The 23,619-nt window shown below is 39.9% G+C and overlaps 1 protein-coding gene across 1 annotated transcript in view; it reads right to left on the bottom strand.

Annotated features, from left to right (window-relative positions):
- The window catches only part of LOC139365088 (rho GTPase-activating protein 17-like), a 60,960-nt gene extending 37,843 nt beyond the window's left edge, over positions 1-23,117 (bottom strand). Inside the window, exon 1 of the mRNA XM_071102463.1 lies at positions 22,726-23,117. Coding sequence (XP_070958564.1) covers positions 22,726-22,778 — 53 coding nt within the window. The 5' untranslated portion in view covers positions 22,779-23,117. The remainder of the gene's footprint in view (positions 1-22,725) is intronic.
- Between the last annotated feature and the right edge of the window lie 502 nt (positions 23,118-23,619).

Raw genomic sequence — 23,619 nt, 5'->3', positions numbered from 1 at the left:
TAGCTCACCATTTAGAGGGTTGTGATAGTGAAGTGATCATTAGCTCACCATTTAGAGGGTTCTGATAGTGAAGTGATCATTAGCTCACCATTTAGAGGGTTCTGATACTGCTGAGCCGGCAGGATGGCTACAGAAACTTAGGTCCTCCCCACTCACACGTGTGCACGTACAGGCACACACACACACACACCATCTTCCCCAGAGGGCCCTCTCCTCTTAATGGAGTCTGGGCCAACAACCTACAGTAATGCTCATTGGGATCAATTAACCCCCTCACACACACACAACATCTATTACCTAATACTGTTGTAACCCACTGAAATAATACCTTACTATACCCTGCACATTACTGTACCAAGCCCCTGCTTTACTGTAAATGGTACCGCTGGTATACAGTACACCAAATAGAAACTGTGTCTATGATCTATCCCACTGAAAGTAGCAGAATTGTATAAAATGGATAGTTCAGCGATTTTACGTATTTACATGTTTGCTCCTTTACCTTGAAAGCAGTCTATGGACAAGGAGTGACTGAAATCTACACTTAGTTTTTTGTTAAATCGCTGAACCATCCCTTTAATTGGTGAAGTTTAAAATCAACCAGAGAGACAAGGGATGGATATATCTTAATCTGTAAAGGCCACATAAATCAAGCCCTGATATCATCTAGACCAGACAAATGACAGCTCAAACCAGAATATCCACACAGACCATGCAGTAAAGTATCTCGTTACTGAGAAGACATGGCCATTGGTTGGCCTGGGGAGGTAGGAGGCTAAGAGCGGAGCAAAACAATCTATAATGAATTAGCATTGATTTGAGCTAGAATAACTGCATTGAGCTAGCAGGCATTATTCTAAGAATAGACATCTTGATTGCATTGCTACAGTCAGGACCCTGGGAGAAGAGAGACTATAACACTGAATAAGAAATGAAACATATGTAGAAAGATCAGACCAATCGACTCATCAGAGTCACAACCACCCCATACATCCACTTCTTAGGTCATTCAATTTAGCTTCATATCAGCTTACCATCTTAATATGCTGAGTAATGGTTACATATAGACTTGGGTTAGAAAGACATCTCTTCCTCTTTATTTACCTTATCCACGTATTGAGCCCCACGGCTTTGTTACAGAGACTCTCTGTCAAGCTTCTAAACAGGAACCCCTTGCTCTCTGTCTATCAGGTTGGTTATCTATCTATCCAGTCACTGGAACATGTTAGCCAGTGTCTGCTGAAGAGACTCTGTTCTGGGGGTAAGTTTCAAAGCCTCAGGGCAACATGGTTATGGATAAACTGAGGGGTTGTGGGCTTGGTGGTGCAGCAGTCATGCACCAGCAAAGACCTAATCAAGCCTAGTCATCTCATAGGAGAGACATACCATCCTATTTATCTCTTGTGGTTCAACAACTCTTTACACTGTGGTCTACATATTCAACAACTTTACACTGTGGTCTACATATTCAACAACTGTACACTGTGGTCTACATATAAAACTACTATTTACACTGTGGTCTACATATTCAACAACTTTACACTGTTGTCTACATATTCAACAACTTTTTACACTGTTGTCTACATATTCAACAACTCTACACTGTTGTCTACATATTCAACTACTCTTTACACTGTGGTCTACATATTCAACTACTCTTTACACTGTGGTCTACATATTCAACAACTTTACACTGTTGTCTACATATTCAACAACTTTACACTGTTGTCTACATATTCAACTACTCTTTACACTGTTGTCTACATATTCAACAACTTTACACTGTTGTCTACATATTCAACAACTTTACACTGTTGTCTACATATTCAACAACTTTACACTGTGGTCTACATATTCAACAACTTTACACTGTTGTCTACATATTCAACTACTCTTTACACTGTTGTCTACATATTCAACAACTTTACACTGTGGTCTACATATTCAACAACTTTACACTGTTGTCTACATATTCAACAACTTTACACTGTTGTCTACATATTCAACTACTCTTTACACTGTTGTCTACATATTCAACTACTCTTTACACTGTTGTCTACATATTCAACAACTTTACACTGTGGTCTACATATTCAACAACTTTACACTGTTGTCTACATATTCAACAACTTTTTACACTGTTGTCTACATATTCAACAACTTTACACTGTTGTCTACATATTCAACTACTCTTTACACTGTGGTCTACATATTCAACAACTCTTTACACTGTGGTCTACATATTCAACAACTTTACACTGTTGTCTACATATTCAACTACTCTTTACACTGTGGTCTACATATTCAACAACTTTACACTGTTGTCTACATATTCAACAACTTTACACTGTGGTCTACATATTCAACTACTCTTTACACTGTGGTCTACATATTCAACTACTCTTTACACTGTGGTCTACATATTCAACAACTTTACACTGTGGTCTACATATTCAACAACTTTACACTGTGGTCTACATATTCAACAACTTTACACTGTTGTCTACATATTCAACTACTTTACACTGTTGTCTACATATTCAACAACTTTACACTGTTGTCTACATATTCAACAACTTTACACTGTTGTCTACATATTCAACAACTTTACACTGTTGTCTACATATTCAACAACTTTACACTGTGGTCTACATATTCAACAACTTTACACTGTTGTCTACATATTCAACTACTTTACACTGTTGTCTACATATTCAACAACTTTACACTGTGGTCTACATATTCAACTACTCTTTACACTGTTGTCTACATATTCAACTACTCTTTACACTGTTGTCTACATATTCAACTACTTTACACTGTGGCCTACATATTCAACTACTCTTTACACTGTTGTCTACATATTCAACTACTCTTTACACTGTTGTCTACATATTCAACAACTTTACACTGTGGTCTACATATTCAACAACTTTACACTGTGGTCTACATATTCAACTACTCTTTACACTGTTGTCTACATATTCAACAACTTTACACTGTGGTCTACATATTCAACAACTTTACACTGTTGTCTACATATTCATATTCATGAGCCTATATGTGTTACAGGTTAGCATAGTGATAAGAGCATCAGCAGTTATTTCCTACACTTGTCAAATTGCAGCAGTATGTTACTGGCTAATGTGGTCAGTCTGTTTTGCATTCCTTTCCTCCATATCTTAATTTCTGTTACTAAGCTTAAAGTATGTGTAGTATACTGCAATAATAACACTGTTGCTATGTATTATCTCTGAGGACAAAGCAGCTCTGAGAGACAGTACTGCATCACCAAATATGTAGACCACAGTGTACAGTTGTTGAATATGTAGATCACAGTGTAAAGAGGTCTACATATTGGTATGGTATGTCCCTCCTATGAGATGAATAGGCTTGATTAGGTCTTTGCTGGTGCATGTGTAAAGTTGTTGAATATGTAGACAACAGTGTAAAGTTGTTGAATATGTAGACAACAGTGTAAAGTTGTTGAATATGTAGACCACAGCATAAAGTAGTTGAATATGTAGACCACAGTGTAAAGAGTAGTTGAATATGTAGACCACAGTGTAAAGAGTAGTTGAATATGTAGACAACAGTGTAAAGTTGTTGAATATGTAGACAACAGTGTAAAGTTGTTGAATATGTAGACAACAGTGTAAAGTTGTTGAATATGTAGACAACAGTGTAAACTTGTTGAATATGTAGACCACAGTGTAAAGTTGTTGAATATGTAGACAACAGTGTAAAGTTGTTGAATATGTAGACCACAGTGTAAAGTTGTTGAATATGTAGACCACAGTGTAAAGTTGTTGAATATGTAGACAACAGTGTAAAGTTGTTGAATATGTAGACAACAGTGTAAAGTTGTTGAATATGTAGACCACAGTGTAAAGAGTAGTTGAATATGTAGACAACAGTGTAAAGAGTAGTTGAATATGTAGACAACAGTGTAAAGTTGTTGAATATGTAGACCACAGTGTAAAGTTGTTGAATATGTAGACCACAGTGTAAAGAGTAGTTGAATATGTAGACAACAGTGTAAAGAGTAGTTGAATATGTAGACAACAGTGTAAAGAGTAGTTGAATATGTAGACAACAGTGTAAAGAGTAGTTGAATATGTAGACAACAGTGTAAAGTTGTTGAATATGTAGACAACAGTGTAAAGTTGTTGAATATGTAGACAACAGTGTAAAGAGTAGTTGAATATGTAGACAACAGTGTAAAGTTGTTGAATATGTAGACCACAGTGTAAAGTTGTTGAATATGTAGACAACAGTGTAAAGTTGTTGAATATGTAGACAACAGTGTAAAGTTGTTGAATATGTAGACAACAGTGTAAAGAGTAGTTGAATATGTAGACAACAGTGTAAAGAGTAGTTGAATATGTAGACAACAGTGTAAAGTTGTTGAATATGTAGACAACAGTGTAAAGAGTAGTTGAATATGTAGACAACAGTGTAAAGTTGTTGAATATGTAGACCACAGTGTAAAGTTGTTGAATATGTAGACCACAGTGTAAAGAGTAGTTGAATATGTAGACAACAGTGTAAAGAGTAGTTGAATATGTAGACAACAGTGTAAAGAGTAGTTGAATATGTAGACAACAGTGTAAAGAGTAGTTGAATATGTAGACAACAGTGTAAAGTTGTTGAATATGTAGACAACAGTGTAAAGTTGTTGAATATGTAGACAACAGTGTAAAGAGTAGTTGAATATGTAGACAACAGTGTAAAGTTGTTGAATATGTAGACCACAGTGTAAAGTTGTTGAATATGTAGACAACAGTGTAAAGTTGTTGAATATGTAGACAACAGTGTAAAGTTGTTGAATATGTAGACAACAGTGTAAAGAGTAGTTGAATATGTAGACAACAGTGTAAAAAGTAGTTGAATATGTAGACAACAGTGTAAAGTTGTTGAATATGTAGACAACAGTGTAAAGAGTAGTTGAATATGTAGACAACAGTGTAAAGTTGTTGAATATGTAGACCACAGTGTAAAGTTGTTGAATATGTAGACCACAGTGTAAAGAGTTGTTGAATATGTAGACCACAGTGTAAAGAGTAGTTGAATATGTAGACCACAGTGTAAAGAGTTGTTGAATATGTAGACCACAGTGTAAAGAGTAGTTGAATATGTAGACAACAGTGTAAGGTTGTTGAATATGTAGACAACAGTGTAAAGTTGTTGAATATGTAGACCACAGTGTAAAGTTGTTGAATATGTAGACAACAGTGTAAAGTTGTTGAATATGTAGACAACAGTGTAAAGTTGTTGAATATGTAGACAACAGTGTAAAGTTGTTGAATATGTAGACCACAGTGTAAAGAGTAGTTGAATATGTAGACAACAGTGTAAAGAGTAGTTGAATATGTAGACAACAGTGTAAAGTTGTTGAATATGTAGACCACAGTGTAAAGTTGTTGAATATGTAGACCACAGTGTAAAGAGTAGTTGAATATGTAGACAACAGTGTAAAGAGTAGTTGAATATGTAGACAACAGTGTAAAGAGTAGTTGAATATGTAGACAACAGTGTAAAGAGTAGTTGAATATGTAGACAACAGTGTAAAGTTGTTGAATATGTAGACAACAGTGTAAAGTTGTTGAATATGTAGACAACAGTGTAAAGAGTAGTTGAATATGTAGACAACAGTGTAAAGTTGTTGAATATGTAGACCACAGTGTAAAGTTGTTGAATATGTAGACAACAGTGTAAAGAGTAGTTGAATATGTAGACAACAGTGTAAAGTTGTTGAATATGTAGACCACAGTGTAAAGTTGTTGAATATGTAGAGACAACAGTGTAAAGTTGTTGAATATGTAGACAACAGTGTAAAGTTGTTGAATATGTAGACAACAGTGTAAAGAGTAGTTGAATATGTAGACAACAGTGTAAAGAGTACTTGAATATGTAGACAACAGTGTAAAGTTGTTGAATATGTAGACAACAGTGTAAAGAGTAGTTGAATATGTAGACAACAGTGTAAAGTTGTTGAATATGTAGACCACAGTGTAAAGTTGTTGAATATGTAGACCACAGTGTAAAGAGTTGTTGAATATGTAGACCACAGTGTAAAGAGTAGTTGAATATGTAGACCACAGTGTAAAGAGTTGTTGAATATGTAGACCACAGTGTAAAGAGTAGTTGAATATGTAGACAACAGTGTAAGGTTGTTGAATATGTAGACAACAGTGTAAAGTTGTTGAATATGTAGACAACAGTGTAAAGTTGTTGAATATGTAGACAACAGTGTAAAGTTGTTGAATATGTAGACAACAGTGTAAAGTTGTTGAATATGTAGACCACAGTGTAAAGAGTAGTTGAATATGTAGACAACAGTGTAAAGAGTAGTTGAATATGTAGACAACAGTGTAAAGTTGTTGAATATGTAGACCACAGTGTAAAGTTGTTGAATATGTAGACCACAGTGTAAAGAGTAGTTGAATATGTAGACAACAGTGTAAAGAGTAGTTGAATATGTAGACAACAGTGTAAAGAGTAGTTGAATATGTAGACAACAGTGTAAAGAGTAGTTGAATATGTAGACAACAGTGTAAAGTTGTTGAATATGTAGACAACAGTGTAAAGTTGTTGAATATGTAGACAACAGTGTAAAGAGTAGTTGAATATGTAGACAACAGTGTAAAGTTGTTGAATATGTAGACCACAGTGTAAAGTTGTTGAATATGTAGACAACAGTGTAAAGTTGTTGAATATGTAGACAACAGTGTAAAGTTGTTGAATATGTAGACAACAGTGTAAAGAGTAGTTGAATATGTAGACAACAGTGTAAAGAGTAGTTGAATATGTAGACAACAGTGTAAAGTTGTTGAATATGTAGACAACAGTGTAAAGAGTAGTTGAATATGTAGACAACAGTGTAAAGTTGTTGAATATGTAGACCACAGTGTAAAGTTGTTGAATATGTAGACCACAGTGTAAAGAGTAGTTGAATATGTAGACAACAGTGTAAAGAGTAGTTGAATATGTAGACAACAGTGTAAAGAGTAGTTGAATATGTAGACAACAGTGTAAAGAGTAGTTGAATATGTAGACAACAGTGTAAAGTTGTTGAATATGTAGACAACAGTGTAAAGTTGTTGAATATGTAGACAACAGTGTAAAGAGTAGTTGAATATGTAGACAACAGTGTAAAGTTGTTGAATATGTAGACCACAGTGTAAAGTTGTTGAATATGTAGACAACAGTGTAAAGTTGTTGAATATGTAGACAACAGTGTAAAGTTGTTGAATATGTAGACAACAGTGTAAAGAGTAGTTGAATATGTAGACAACAGTGTAAAAAGTAGTTGAATATGTAGACAACAGTGTAAAGTTGTTGAATATGTAGACAACAGTGTAAAGAGTAGTTGAATATGTAGACAACAGTGTAAAGTTGTTGAATATGTAGACCACAGTGTAAAGTTGTTGAATATGTAGACCACAGTGTAAAGAGTTGTTGAATATGTAGACCACAGTGTAAAGAGTAGTTGAATATGTAGACCACAGTGTAAAGAGTTGTTGAATATGTAGACCACAGTGTAAAGAGTAGTTGAATATGTAGACAACAGTGTAAGGTTGTTGAATATGTAGACAACAGTGTAAAGTTGTTGAATATGTAGACCACAGTGTAAAGTTGTTGAATATGTAGACAACAGTGTAAAGTTGTTGAATATGTAGACAACAGTGTAAAGTTGTTGAATATGTAGACAACAGTGTAAAGTTGTTGAATATGTAGACCACAGTGTAAAGAGTAGTTGAATATGTAGACAACAGTGTAAAGAGTAGTTGAATATGTAGACAACAGTGTAAAGTTGTTGAATATGTAGACCACAGTGTAAAGTTGTTGAATATGTAGACCACAGTGTAAAGAGTAGTTGAATATGTAGACAACAGTGTAAAGAGTAGTTGAATATGTAGACAACAGTGTAAAGAGTAGTTGAATATGTAGACAACAGTGTAAAGAGTAGTTGAATATGTAGACAACAGTGTAAAGTTGTTGAATATGTAGACAACAGTGTAAAGTTGTTGAATATGTAGACAACAGTGTAAAGAGTAGTTGAATATGTAGACAACAGTGTAAAGTTGTTGAATATGTAGACCACAGTGTAAAGTTGTTGAATATGTAGACAACAGTGTAAAGAGTAGTTGAATATGTAGACAACAGTGTAAAGTTGTTGAATATGTAGACCACAGTGTAAAGTTGTTGAATATGTAGAGACAACAGTGTAAAGTTGTTGAATATGTAGACAACAGTGTAAAGTTGTTGAATATGTAGACAACAGTGTAAAGAGTAGTTGAATATGTAGACAACAGTGTAAAGAGTACTTGAATATGTAGACAACAGTGTAAAGTTGTTGAATATGTAGACAACAGTGTAAAGAGTAGTTGAATATGTAGACAACAGTGTAAAGTTGTTGAATATGTAGACCACAGTGTAAAGTTGTTGAATATGTAGACCACAGTGTAAAGAGTTGTTGAATATGTAGACCACAGTGTAAAGAGTAGTTGAATATGTAGACCACAGTGTAAAGAGTTGTTGAATATGTAGACCACAGTGTAAAGAGTAGTTGAATATGTAGACAACAGTGTAAGGTTGTTGAATATGTAGACAACAGTGTAAAGTTGTTGAATATGTAGACAACAGTGTAAAGTTGTTGAATATGTAGACAACAGTGTAAAGTTGTTGAATATGTAGACCACAGTGTAAAGAGTAGTTGAATATGTAGACAACAGTGTAAAGAGTAGTTGAATATGTAGACAACAGTGTAAAGTTGTTGAATATGTAGACCACAGTGTAAAGTTGTTGAATATGTAGACAACAGTGTAAAGAGTAGTTGAATATGTAGACAACAGTGTAAAGTTGTTGAATATGTAGACCACAGTGTAAAGAGTAGTTGAATATGTAGACAACAGTGTAAAGAGTAGTTGAATATGTAGACAACAGTGTAAAGTTGTTGAATATGTAGACAACAGTGTAAAGTTGTTGAATATGTAGACAACAGTGTAAAGAGTAGTTGAATATGTAGACAACAGTGTAAAGTTGTTGAATATGTAGACCACAGTGTAAAGTTGTTGAATATGTAGACAACAGTGTAAAGTTGTTGAATATGTAGACAACAGTGTAAAGTTGTTGAATATGTAGACAACAGTGTAAAGAGTAGTTGAATATGTAGACAACAGTGTAAAGAGTAGTTGAATATGTAGACAACAGTGTAAAGTTGTTGAATATGTAGACAACAGTGTAAAGAGTAGTTGAATATGTAGACAACAGTGTAAAGTTGTTGAATATGTAGACCACAGTGTAAAGTTGTTGAATATGTAGACCACAGTGTAAAGAGTTGTTGAATATGTAGACCACAGTGTAAAGAGTAGTTGAATATGTAGACCACAGTGTAAAGAGTTGTTGAATATGTAGACCACAGTGTAAAGAGTAGTTGAATATGTAGACAACAGTGTAAGGTTGTTGAATATGTAGACAACAGTGTAAAGTTGTTGAATATGTAGACAACAGTGTAAAGTTGTTGAATATGTAGACAACAGTGTAAAGTTGTTGAATATGTAGACAACAGTGTAAAGTTGTTGAATATGTAGACAACAGTGTAAAGTTGTTGAATATGTAGACAACAGTGTAAAGTTGTTGAATATGTAGACAACAGTGTAAAGAGTAGTTGAATATGTAGACAACAGTGTAAAGTTGTTGAATATGTAGACCACAGTGTAAAGTTGTTGAATATGTAGACCACAGTGTAAAGAGTTGTTGAATATGTAGACCACAGTGTAAAGTTGTTCAACAACTTTACACTGTGGTCTACATATTCAACAACTTTACACTGTTGTCTACATATTCAACTACTCTTTACACTGTTGTCTACATATTCAACAACTTTACACTGTTGTCTACATATTCAACAACTTTACACTGTTGTCTACATATTCAACAACTTTACACATGCACCAGCAAAGACCTAATCAAGCCTATTCATCTCATAGGAGGGACATACCATACCAATATGTAGACCTCTTTACACTGTGATCTACATATTCAACAACTGTACACTGTGGTCTACATATTTGGTGATGCAGTACTGTCTCTCAGAGCTGCTTTGTCCTCAGAGATAATACATAGCAACAGTGTTATTATTGCAGTATACTACACATACTTTAAGCTTAGTAACAGAAATTAAGATATGGAGGAAAGGAATGCAAAACAGACTGACCACATTAGCCAGTAACATACTGCTGCAATTTGACAAGTGTAGGAAATAACTGCTGATGCTCTTATCACTATGCTAACCTGTAACACATATAGGCTCACCACATACACAGATACATATAAACAGACATGCACTGGTGTACAAACACACACACAAACATAGGCTACTCACACACATACACAAGTACACCCCCCCCCCCCCCTCCACACACACACACACACGTGTAGGCCAATCCCACGCATACACACAAATATATATTAAATAAACACATGTGTGCTCAAATACACACACAAAATACACACACAAAAACACACACTTGTAAGCTACTCACACGCACACACAAAACACATACACCCCCTTCACACAAGCACACACACACACACACACAGTGACCTCCCATTGACTCAGGTCTGCAAACTACATTACAATCTCTGATTTACTGTATCACAGACATGATGAGTATTCCAGCAGTCTTTCACCAGACCATAGGCACAGTGAGGGAGGTGTTCTACAGCTTTACCACTCTGGTGAAATACAAAGACCCTAATTCATTCACTGGAAACGACACTTTAAAAGTCTTCGTTCAGTGTTCTGTGAACATATCTACAGTAAAACTAATCAAGCCTAAATTAATACTGGTATACTCATCTATGGGACGATTCTTTTAACAATAATTTCATACCTTGAATTACATTGAGACCCAATCACATATGTCTCTTAGGAACTTAATTCCTAAATTAAACTAATATTAAGCTGAATTCTTGGTGGTTTTACAGTCTTTTTATACTCAAAAATAAAATAAAATAAACTGAATCCCTCGCAGGCCAGTTTTGGCCCGCGGGCTACCTGTTGCCGACCCCGACAGCAATGGACTTCTGGTGTGTTGAGTTTTAAACCCATCCTCCAACCCCCCCACCCCAGAATGACTAGCTTTATAACTACAGCACCAGAATGCCTAACTTTATAACTACAGTACCAGAATGACTAGCTTTATAAACTACAGTAGCAGAACAGAATAACTAGCTATATAACTACAGTACCAGAACACAATGACTAGCTATATAACTACAGTACCAGAACAGAATGACTAGCTATATAAACTACAGTACCAGAACAGAATGACTAGCTATATAACTACAGTAGCAGAATGACTAGCTATATAACTACAGTACCAGAATGACTAGCTTTATAAACTACAGTAGCAGAACAGAATGACTAGCTTTATAACTACAGTACCAGAATGACTAGCTTTATAACTACAGTAGCAGAACAGAATGACTAACTTTATAACCACAGTACCAGAATGACTAGCTTTATAACTACAGTACCAGAACAGAATGACTAGCTATATAACTACAGTACCAGGACAGATTGACTAGCTATATAAACTACAGTACCAGAACAGAATGACTAGCTACAGTGGGGCAAAAAAGTATTTAGTCAGCCACCAATTGTGCAAGTTCTCCCACTTATAAAGATGAGAGAGGCCTGTAATTTTCATCATAGGTACCCTTCAACTATGTCAGACAAAATTGTTAAAGAATTCCAGAAAATCACATTGTAGGATTTTTTTATGAATTTATTTGCAAATTATGGTGGAAAATAAGTATTTGGTCAATAACAAAAGTTTATCTCAATACTTTGTTATATACCCTTTGTTGGCAATGACAGAGGTCAAACGGTTTCTGTAAGTCTTCACAAGGTTTTCACACACTGTTGCTGGTATTTTGGCCCATTCCTCCATGCAGATCTCCTCTAGAGCAGTGATGTTTTGGGGCTGTTGCTGGGCAACACAGAACTTGAACAATTGGTGGCTGACTAAATACTTTTTTGCCCCACTGTATATAACTACAGAAGCAGAATGACTAGCTATATAACTACAGTACCAGAATGAGTAGCTTCATAATTACAGTAACAGAACAGAATGGCTAGCTTTATAACTACAGTACCAGAACAGAATGACCAGCTTTATAACTAGAGTACCAGGACAGAATGACTAGCTATATAACTACAATACCAGAACAGAATGACTAGCTATATAACTACAGTACCATAATGACTAGCTTTATAACTACAGTACCAGAACAGAATGAGTAGCTTTATAACTACAGTAGCAGAACAGAATACCTAGCTTTATAACTACAGTACCAGAACAGAATGACTAGCTATATAACTACAGTACCATAATGACTAGCTATATAACTACAGTACCAGAATGAGTAGCTTCATAACTACAGTAACAGAACAGAATGACTAGCTTTATAACTACAGTACCAGAACAGAATGACCAGCTTTATAACTAGAGTACCAGGACAGAATGACTAGCTATATAACTACAATACCAGAACAGAATGACTAGCTATATAACTACAGTAGCAGAACAGAATGACTAGCTTTATAACTACAGTAGCAGAACAGAATGACTAGCTATATAACTACAGTAGCAGAACAGAATGACTAGCTATATAACTACAGTAGCAGAACAGAATGACTAGCTATATAACTACAGTAGCAGAACAGAATGACTAGCTATATACAGTGCCTTGCGAAAGTATTCGGCCCCCTTGAACTTTGCGACATTTTGCCACATTTCAGGCTTCAAACATAAATATATAAAACTGTATTTTTTTGTGAAGAATCAACAACAAGTGGGACACAATCATGAAGTGGAACGACATTTATTGGATAGGTTCAAACTTTTTTAACAAATCAAAAACTGAAAAATTGGGCGTGCAAAATTATTCAGCCCCCTTAAGTTAATACTTTGTAGCGCCACCTTTTGCTGCGATTACAGCTGTAAGTCGCTTGGGGTATGTCTCTATCAGTTTTGCACATCGAGAGACTGAATTTTTTTCCCATTCCTCCTTGCAAAACAGCTCGAGCTCAGTGAGGTTGGATGGAGAGCATTTGTGAACAGCAGTTTTCAGTTCTTTCCACAGATTCTCGATTGGATTCAGGTCTGGACTTTGACTTGGCCATTCTAACACCTGGATATGTTTATTTTTTTAACCATTCCATTGTAGATTTTGCTTTATGTTTTGGATCATTGTCTTGTTGGAAGACAAATCTCCGTCCCAGTCTCAGGTCTTTTGCAGACTCCATCAGGTTTTCTTCCAGAATGGTCCTGTATTTGGCTCCATCCATCTTCCCATCAATTTTAACCATCTTCCCTGTCCCTGCTGAAGAAAAGCAGGCCCAAACCATGATGCTGCCACCACCATGTTTGACAGTGGGGATGGTGTGTTCAGCTTTTACGCCAAACATAACGTTTTGCATTGTTGCCAAAAAGTTCAATTTTGGTTTCATCTGACCAGAGCACCTTCTTCCACATGTTTGGTGTGTCTCCCAGGTGGCTTGTGGCAAACTTTAAACAACACTTTTTATGGATATCTTTAAGAAATGGCTTTCTTCTTGCCACGCTTCCATAAAGGCCAGATTTGTGCAATATACAACTGATTGTTGTCCTATGAACAGAGTCTCCCACCTCAGCTGTAGATCTCTGCAGTTCATCAAGAGTGATCATGGGCCTCTTGGCTGCATCTCTGATCAGTCTTCTCCTTGTATGAGCTGAAAGTTTAGAGGGACGGCCAGGTCTTGGTAGATTTGCAGTGGTCTGATACTCCTTCCATTTCAATATTATCGCTTGCACAGCGCTCCTTGGGATGTTTAAAGCTTGGGAAATCTTTTTGTATCCAAATCCGGCTTTAAACTTCTTCACAACAGTATCTCGGACCTGCCTGGTGTGTTCCTTGTTCTTCATGATGCTCTCTGCGCTTTTAACGGACCTCTGAGACTATCACAGTGCAGGTGCATTTATACGGAGACTTGATTACATACAGGTGGATTGTATTTATCATCATTAGTCATTTAGGTCAACATTGGATCATTCAGAGATCCTCACTGAACTTCTGGAGAGAGTTTGCTGCACTGAAAGTAAAGGGGCTGAATCATTTTGCACGCCCAAGTTTTCAGTTTTTGATTTGTTTAAAAAGTTTGAAATATCCAATAAATGTCGTTCCACTTCATGATTGTGTCCCACTTGTTGTTGATTCTTCACAAAAAAATACAGTTTTATATCTTTATGTTTGAAGACTGAAATGTGGCAAAAGGTCGCAAAGTTCAAGGGGGCTGAATACTTTCGCAAGGCACTGTAACTACAGTACCAGAACAGAATGACTAGCTTCTCTTGTAAGGCTTATAGCACTACTATAAAGACACAGGGTTGGAAGTGAGTCTACAGTATGAATCATTATACAACCGGTGGATCTAATCCGGGATGCTGATTGGAGAAAACCCCATTCCTGCAGGTGTCATTCCTGCAGGTGTCCACAAATTACCATCGGATAAACTATGACGTTGAAATGCTCCTTTACTCTGTTCCATCTCACTGCGCAATCCACTTTCTCATCAGACCATCCAGGCACTTTATAAACTTGATTTCCACTATTAAAAGCATCTAGATATTATCTCACATTTCTTTTAGACTAGCATTTGGTTTTCAACAGCGGAGATTTGTATAAACCTTGTTGTCTCTCTCTCCGACATTTGCAACATTATTTCAATAATGAAATTTGATCTCCAGCTGTCCCATAGTAATGAACGTGTTGGAAGTCGGGACGAGACAGACAGGCAGACAGCTTTCCTCAGCCATTCCAAATTATGAATCAGCTGGCATCATTTTTATGGCTATATACAAAGAAATGTCAAAAGGATACAGATAAACAGACTAAATGCACCTAGTTTGCAATTGTGTTAGCTGTGTTGTTGGCTAGCTCCTCTGAACAACAGTGTCCTGATGAGAGAGCACATTTTCTATGCCAGGCGAAATCGTGTATCAAATCAGCTGTGTAAAAATAAAGGGGGGGGGCATTTGATTACTTGTTCAGCAGTCTTATAGCTTGGGGGTAGAAGCTGTTAAGGAGCATTTTGGACCTAGATTAGCTCATTGTTATGGACGTATCCTAATAAATGTCACTAGAAAACAGTGTAAACAAATGGAAATGCAGCTACTTTGCTGTTATTCTGGCTGCCCTGTTCGCTGTGACTGTAAATTAGCCGTAGTTGGTTAGCTAGCAATCAAGGGATAAGAACGTTTGCATTTGGAACATTTAGAATGAGCGACTGGGTCGCGTACACAGATACAGTACAAAAAGACTTGGCGACTGGGTCGTGTCTCTGGCAACCAAACTGATAGAACGAACAACCAGCAAACTTAGTTTGTGTCGGGACTATATCTCGTGGAAGGATGAAATAGTATGAATAAATTCCCCAAAAATATTTTGGGGAAATGAAAATATGTCCATAATTATTTGAATACGTTGGTAACCCATTGTATAGAAGTGATAATGCCCTCAATGCCGGTGTTTGGAGGATATATTGGCACGGTTTGCTAACGTGCCAATATATCACCCAAACACCGACTAAACCCAAACAGTGGTTCCTTCCTCCTTTTTTATTTACGCCAGTGTAGCTCAGTGACGTCCACAACACCATGCTGTCTCCTGGCTGACCAAGCATGGAAATGCTTACTCAATAAAACCCCCCCGTGCCCCAGCCTGGCCCGCCTGTCCTTTCCGGAGACAGACAGAGAGGCCCTCATCACCAGGGTGGTGGCATACAGAGGGAAGATTGATATGAATCATTACACCATTAGTACACCACCCTCCACATTGTCCCCATCGACTCCGGAAAAATCTTTTTTGTTTTGTGCAAAAAGATAGGGTTAAAAGTTAGGGGTAAAAGTTAGGGGTAAAAGTTAGGGGTAAAATGTATTAGTATTATTTTGAGTTTTGTTTCCCTGGTCACTATATTACATGTAGGTATGCGTAATACATACTTTTTTGCATTGATCAAACGGTTTCTCTTCACCACTCTCATCAAAACTACTTTTAGTTTGAGATGTTCATTCTTTTAGTTTGTGATACTCATAGATTCACAACAAACTTCTGCATAAATCACACCTCATGCAACTCCTGTGTTCAGCCAACTGTTTTTGTGAAAAGTCTTTTGTTTGGTAGGCCTACCAGGCAGTCCCACTGGCAGCAGGCCCACAGGAATGTGAGAGTAGAGTAGTTCTGCCAAAAGTGGGTGGCAGCATGCACGTCGGTCTACACTGTGTGTATCCCAAATAACAGCCTATTCACTTTATGTCTTTTCCAACAGTCTTGAAGGAGTTCCCACATACGCTGAGCACTTGTTGGCTGTTTTTCCTTCACACAGTGGTCCGACTCATCCAAAACCATCTCAATTGGGTTGAGGTCGGGGGATTGTGGATGCCAGGTCATCTGATGCAGCACTACATCACTCTCCTTCTTGGTCAAATAGATCTTACACAGCCTGGAGGTGTGTTGGGTCCTGTTGAAAAACAAATGATAGTCCCACTAAATGCAAACCAGATGGGATGGTGTATCGCTGCAGAATGCTGTGGTAGCCATGCTGGTTAAGTGTGGCTTGAATTCTAAATAAATCACTGACATTGTCACCAGCAAAGCACCCCCACACCATCACACCTCCTCCTCCATGCTTTACAATGGGAAATACACATGCAGAGATCATCTGTTCACCCACACTGTGTCTCACAAAGACATGGAGGTTGGAACCAAAAATCTCAAATCTGGACTCCAGACTAAAGGACAAATTTCCACCGGTCTAATGTCCATTGCTTGTGTTTCTTGGCCCAACCAAGTCTCTTCTTCTTATTGGTGTCCTTTAGTAGTGGTTTCTTTTCAGCAATTTGACCATGGAGGCCTGATTCACACAGTCTCCTCTGAACAGTTGATGTTGAGATGTGTCTGTTGAACTCTGTGAAGCATTTATTTGGGCTGCAATTTCTGAGGCTGGTAACTCTAATGAACTTATCCTCTGCAGCAGAGATAACTCTGGGTCTTCCTTTCCTGTGGTGGTCCTCATGAGAGACTGTTTCATCATAGCGCTTGATGGTTTTTGTGACTGCATTTGAAGAAACTTTCAAAGTTCTTGAAATGTTCCTCTTCCTCTGTTGTTTCTCTTTGCTTATTTGAGCTGTTCTTGCCATAATATGGACTTGGTCTTTTACCAAATAGGGTTATCTTCTGTATACCACAACACAACACAACTGATTGGCTCAAATGCATTCAGGAAAGAATCTCAAATATGAAATATATTTTGATTTGTTTAACACTTTTTTTGGTTACTACATGATTCCATATGTGTTAATTCATAGTTTTGATATCTTCACTATTATTCTACAATGTAGAAAATAGTACAAATAAAGAAAAATCATTGAATGAGTAGGTGTTCTAAAACTTTTGACCAGTAGTGTGTGTATATGTATGAATGTATATACCTGTGTATGTATGCATGTATGTGTGAATGTATATATGTATATACCTGTGAATGTATGCGTCTCTTTCGGAGGGGTTGGGTTAAAGGCGGAGGTCAAGTTTCGGTTGGACCGTGTGGTTAATTGACCAATGAGAGCCCTATGGGGCCTGGTCAAACAGGCACTTTAAATGGAATAGGATGCCATTTGGAACGCATCCTCTCTAGCTGTCAGCCTGCCCAGCTGTGTTTACAGCTATGTCCCAATATATGGAAAAGACTGGATAGGCAATCAAGGCCTCTTACTTAAACTCTAATAACTATTACAGACAGGGTAAAGTTATTCTATTCCTAATGATAATAAACAGACTTAATGATAATGGATTGTATTTATATACCACTTTACATTATGAGGGGGAATGTAAACCCCATCATCCACTATAGCAGGGGTGTCAAACTCATTCCATGGAGGGCCTAGTCTCTGCTGGTTGTTGTTTTTCCTTTCAATTAAGCCCTAGATAACCAGGTCAGGCGATTGTCTTACTAACCAGGACCTTAATTCTTCAATCCAGACACTCGGCCCTTCGTGCAATGAGTTTTACACATGTACACTGAAGGCTACCAGTGAGAAGTACTCATCCAGTAGAGCTTCAATAGTTATTCCAGAGGATCTACTACTGGAGGATCTACTACTGGAGGATCTACTACTGGAGGATCTACTACTGGAGGATCTACTACTGGAGGATCTACTACTGGAGGATCTACTACTGGAGGATCTACTACTGGATGATCTACTACTGGATGATCTAGTGTGTAGTACTTATGGTCCATATAATATCCTAATGTGATAATACTGTTGCTCAGTGGACATCAGCAGAGACTGAGGGACAACAGTGGTGTTAGCTCAGTGGACATCAGCAGAGACTGAGGGACAACAGTGGTGTTAGCTCAGTGGACATCAGCAGAGACTGAGGGACAACAGTGGTGTTAGCTCAGTGGACATCAACAGAGACTGAGGGACAACAGTGGTGTTGAGCGCCTGAGGACAACCCCTGTAGGTTCAGAGGGAGAACAGTGGTGTTGAGCGCCTGAGGACAACCCCTGTAGGTTCAGAGGGAGAACGGTGGTGTTGAGCGCCTGAGGACAACCCCTGTAGGTTCAGAGGGACAACAGTGGTGTTGAGCGCCGGAGGGCAACCCCCGTAGGTTCAGAGGGAGAACGGTGGTGTTGAGCGCCTGAGGACAACCCCTGTAGGTTCAGAGGGAGAACAGTGGTGTTGAGCGCCTGAGGACAACCCCTGTAGGTTCAGAGGGAGAACAGTGGTGTTGAGCGCCTGAGGACAACCCCTGTAGGTTCAGAGGGAGAACAGTGGTGTTGAGCGCCTGAGGACAACCCCTGTAGGTTCAGAGGGAGAACAGTGGTGTTGAGCGCCTGAGGACAACCCCTGTAGGTTCAGAGGGAGAACAGTGGTGTTGAGCGCCTGAGGACAACCCCTGTAGGTTCAGAGGGAGAACAGTGGTGTTGAGCGCCTGAGGACAACCCCTGTAGGGTCAGAGGGAGAACAGTGGTGTTGAGCGCCTAAGGACAACCCCTGTAGGTTCAGAGGGAGAACAGTGGTGTTGAGCGCCTGAGGACAACCCCTGTAGGGTCAGAGGGAGAACAGTGGTGTTGAGCGCCGGAGGACAACCCCTGTAGGGTCAGAGGGAGAACAGTGGTGTTGAGCGCCGGAGGACAACCCCTGTAGGTTCAGAGGGAGAACAGTGGTGTTGAGCGCCTGAGGACAACCCCTGTAGGTTCAGAGGGAGAACAGTGGTGTTGAGCGCCGGAGGACAACCCCTGTAGGTTCAGAGGGAGAACAGTGGTGTTGAGCGCCGGAGGACAACCCCTGTAGGTTCAGAGGGAGAACAGTGGTGTTGAGCGCCTGAGGACAACCCCTGTAGGTTCAGAGGGAGAACAGTGGTGTTGAGCGCCTGAGGACAACCCCTGTAGGTTCAGAGGGAGAACAGTGGTGTTGAGCGCCTGAGGACAACCCCTGTAGGTTCAGAGGGAAAACAGTGGTGTTGAGCGCCGGAGGACAACCCCTGTAGGTTCAGAGGGAGAACAGTGGTGTTGAGCGCCGGAGGACAACCCCTGTAGGTTCAGAGGGAGAACAGTGGTGTTGAGCGCCTGAGGACAACCCCTGTAGGGTCAGAGGGAGAACAGTGGTGTTGAGCACCGGAGGACAACCCCTGTAGGTTCAGAGGGAGAACAGTGGTGTTGAGCGCCGGAGGACAACCCCTGTAGGGTCAGAGGGAGAACAGTGGTGTTGAGCGCCTGAGGACAACCCCTGTAGGTTCAGAGGGAGAACAGTGGTGTTGAGCGCCGGAGGACAACCCCTGTAGGTTCAGAGGGAGAACAGTGGTGTTGAGCGCCTGAGGACAACCCCTGTAGGTTCAGAGGGAGAACAGTGGTGTTGAGCGCCGGAGGACAACCCCTGTAGGTTCAGAGGGAGAACAGTGGTGTTGAGCGCCGGAGGACAACCCCTGTAGGTTCAGAGGGAGAACAGTGGTGTTGAGCGCCTGAGGACAACCCCTGTAGGTTCAGAGGGAGAACAGTGGTGTTGAGCGCCGGAGGACAACCCCTGTAGGTTCAGAGGGAGAACAGTGGTGTTGAGCGCCTGAGGACAACCCCTGTAGGTTCAGAGGGAGAACAGTGGTGTTGAGCGCCGGAGGACAACCCCTGTAGGGTCAGAGGGAGAACAGTGGTGTTGAGCGCCGGAGGACAACCCCTGTAGGTTCAGAGGGAGAACAGTGGTGTTGAGCGCCGGAGGACAACCCCTGTAGGGTCAGAGGGAGAACAGTGGTGTTGAGCGCCGGAGGACAACCCCTGTAGGTTCAGAGGGAGAACAGTGGTGTTGAGCGCCGGAGGACAACCCCTGTAGGGTCAGAGGGAGAACAGTGGTGTTGAGCGCCTGAGGACAACCCCTGTAGGGTCAGAGGGAGAACAGTGGTGTTGAGCGCCGGAGGACAACCCCTGTAGGGTCAGAGGGAGAACAGTGGTGTTGAGCGCCGGAGGACAACCCCTGTAGGTTCAGAGGGAGAACAGTGGTGTTGAGCGCCGGAGGACAACCCCTGTAGGGTCAGAGGGAGAACAGTGGTGTTGAGCGCCGGAGGACAACCCCTGTAGGTTCAGAGGGAGAACAGTGGTGTTGAGCGCCGGAGGACAACCCCTGTAGGGTCAGAGGGAGAACAGTGGTGTTGAGCGCCGGAGGACAACCCCTGTAGGGTCAGAGGGAGAACAGTGGTGTTGAGCGCCGGAGGACAACCCCTGTAGGTTCAGAGGGAGAACAGTGGTGTTGAGCGCCGGAGGACAACCCCTGTAGGGTCAGAGGGAGAACAGTGGTGTTGAGCGCCGGAGGACAACCCCTGTAGGGTCAGAGGGAGAGGGGGCACCATGAGGAAGCAGTGTGGGATGGGGGCTGCACAGTGCCTGGTTGGATGGATAGGGATTCCCCCTTTACATGGGAGTTGGCTATAAACATATAACAGTCAGTGTTTTCCATCATAGCACACTAGCTATATACAAATCAAATCTAAATGTATTGATCACATACACATGGTTAGCAGATGTTAATGAGTGTAGCGAAATGCTTGTGCTTCTAGTTCCGACAGTGCAGTAATATCTAACAATTCCACAACAACTACCCAATACACACAAATCCCAGTAAAGTAATGGAATAAGAATATGTACATTTTAATATTTGGATGAACAATGACAGAGCCGCATAGGCAAGATACAATAGATGGTATAAAATACAGTATATACATTTGAGATGAGTAATGCAAGATAAGTAAACATTATTAAAGTGACATTATTAAAGTGACTAGTGATCCATTTATTAAAGTGGCCACTGATTTCAAATCTGTATGTAGGCAGTTAGTGATGGCTGTTTAACAATCTGATGGTCTTGAGATAGAAGCTGTTTTTCAGTCTCTCGGTCCCAGCTTTGATGCACCTGTACTGACCTCGCCTTCTGGGTGGTAGCGGGGTGAACAGGCAGTGGCTCGGATGGTTGTTGTCTTTGATGATCTTTTTGGCCTTCCTGTGACATCAGGTGCTGTATGTGTCCTGGAGAACAGGTAGTTCGCCCCTAGTGGTGCGTTGTGCAGACCGCACCACCTTCTGGAGAGCCTTGCGGTTGTGGGCGGTGCAGTTGCCGTACCAGGCAGTGATACAGCCCGACAGGATGCTCTCAATTGTGCATCTGTAAAAGTGTGGTTTAGAGGGTTTAGGTGACAAGCCACATGTCTTTAGCCTCCTGAAGTTGAAGAGGCGCTGTTGCGGCTAATCAATCCCACTACTGTCGTCTGCAAACTTGATGATTGAGTTGTAGGCGTGCATGGCCACACAGTCATTGGTTAACAGCGAGTACAGGAGAGGGCTGAGCACGCACCCTTGTGGGGCCCCAGTGTTGAGGATCAGCGGTGGAGATGTTGTTTCCTACCTTTACCACCTGGGGGGGGCGGCCCGTCAGGAAGTCCAGAACCCAATTGCACAGGGCGGGGTTGTCCACAATACACTAATTACATCATGGTTAGACCACCATTTGGTTAGACCACTAGTTAGACCACCATGTTTACTTTCTTCCCACACCACGTGCAGGCCTAACAAATCAATCCATATAGGACGCATGTAGCCTACCATTAACAAATTAACATTTGTCAGGCAAACTATTCAGACATCATATCCACATCAGGTTGTCACTATAAGCTTTTTAATTACACGTTCATGTATTCATTATAAAAGTTATTAATTGTAAAAGTTCTTATGTTAGGCATATCTTTCTTATATTATCACATTTAATTGGTATCAATCCATTCTTGAGCACTCATATGTGGCCCAACACTTCTGACACAGCCCACTGAGATGAGATAAAACTCACAGAGGCTGGCTATGGTCAGGAGAACGATTTGTGATAGGGAGATATGTATCATAACATGGTTAGTGACAGTTTGGTCATGCCATCACAATTACAACTGCCAACCTGTCTCAGCGGCTACACTGTAACTACAAAGTTACAATGTAACTACAATGTAGCCTAACTACAATGCAACCTTGCGGACAAAATAAATGACAGCAATGACTGCAACACTGCAAAAGAAAATGCCGCCTGAGCCCACTAAATAATAGTAGGCTACACTTTTATTTATCCAAAATACTTTGCCTACCTTCCAACTGTTTGGTTGGCGAGCTGTTTCATGCGATTAAACTGTTTCTTCATGTTTGCGTCCTTGCTCCACCGTATCCAACAAGTTTCAAAAAGTTGCAAGGCCCCCTCTTTGATCCTTTTAGAAAGCAAGTCCAGAAGTTGACCTAGGTCGCTGCCATTGTATTTCTGAAAATGTTACGTTGACTCTGCTGCTCGTCGCTGAATAGGTGTTGTTGGAGCGTTCTAATAAGAATCGATTGTCATTCCCCGCAATGTTTTTTCCTCTTACAAAGTGAATAGGCAATTACAGGACACAGCCCCGTTCAGTTTTCGCTCTTTCCATTTTCACTTTGTGGGCTACTCCTATAACCCAAATGCTGTGCTGAACAGTGGTGTGTAAAAGGAGGAAGTGCAATTCACTTCCCTACTGTAGGCTAGCCTACATGGCCCGCTAGTGAGTGACATGTGATACCTTGGTAAAACAACCCTGTCGAAGTGACACACTTATAATGGGCAATTATGAGTACGAAAAAAACGGACAAAACAATGTGTAAAGCGAATGGTTTGAGATGCATTAACGGCTTTCTAACTGTCACGCGGTTTACTATAGGTTTAAAAGGGCTTATCCACCTATGTGATTCAACAGCAGCACACAATAGGCTTGCAATACCTTAGCTACAGTCAGTGAAACTATTTCTCTATGGACATTTTTGCTTTTTGAAATTGGTAATGCCATTATGTCCACCCAGGGATGTGCTCAACATGATGTAAACAATGTTTCTAATCAGTGACTAGGAAGTCAGGCTTACAAAATCATACTCTCAAGTCATTAAATAAAGAGCACTATGACCATACAATATGTTATTACAATGTTCTTATAATGATTTTAAAATGTTATGTTACAACAAATGTG

Source organism: Oncorhynchus clarkii, chromosome 13, assembly GCF_045791955.1.
Source record: "Oncorhynchus clarkii lewisi isolate Uvic-CL-2024 chromosome 13, UVic_Ocla_1.0, whole genome shotgun sequence".
Lineage (NCBI taxonomy): Eukaryota > Metazoa > Chordata > Actinopteri > Salmoniformes > Salmonidae > Oncorhynchus > Oncorhynchus clarkii.
The sequence above is the reverse complement of the archived record's forward strand: the minus strand, read 5'-3'. Positions and strand labels throughout refer to the sequence as shown.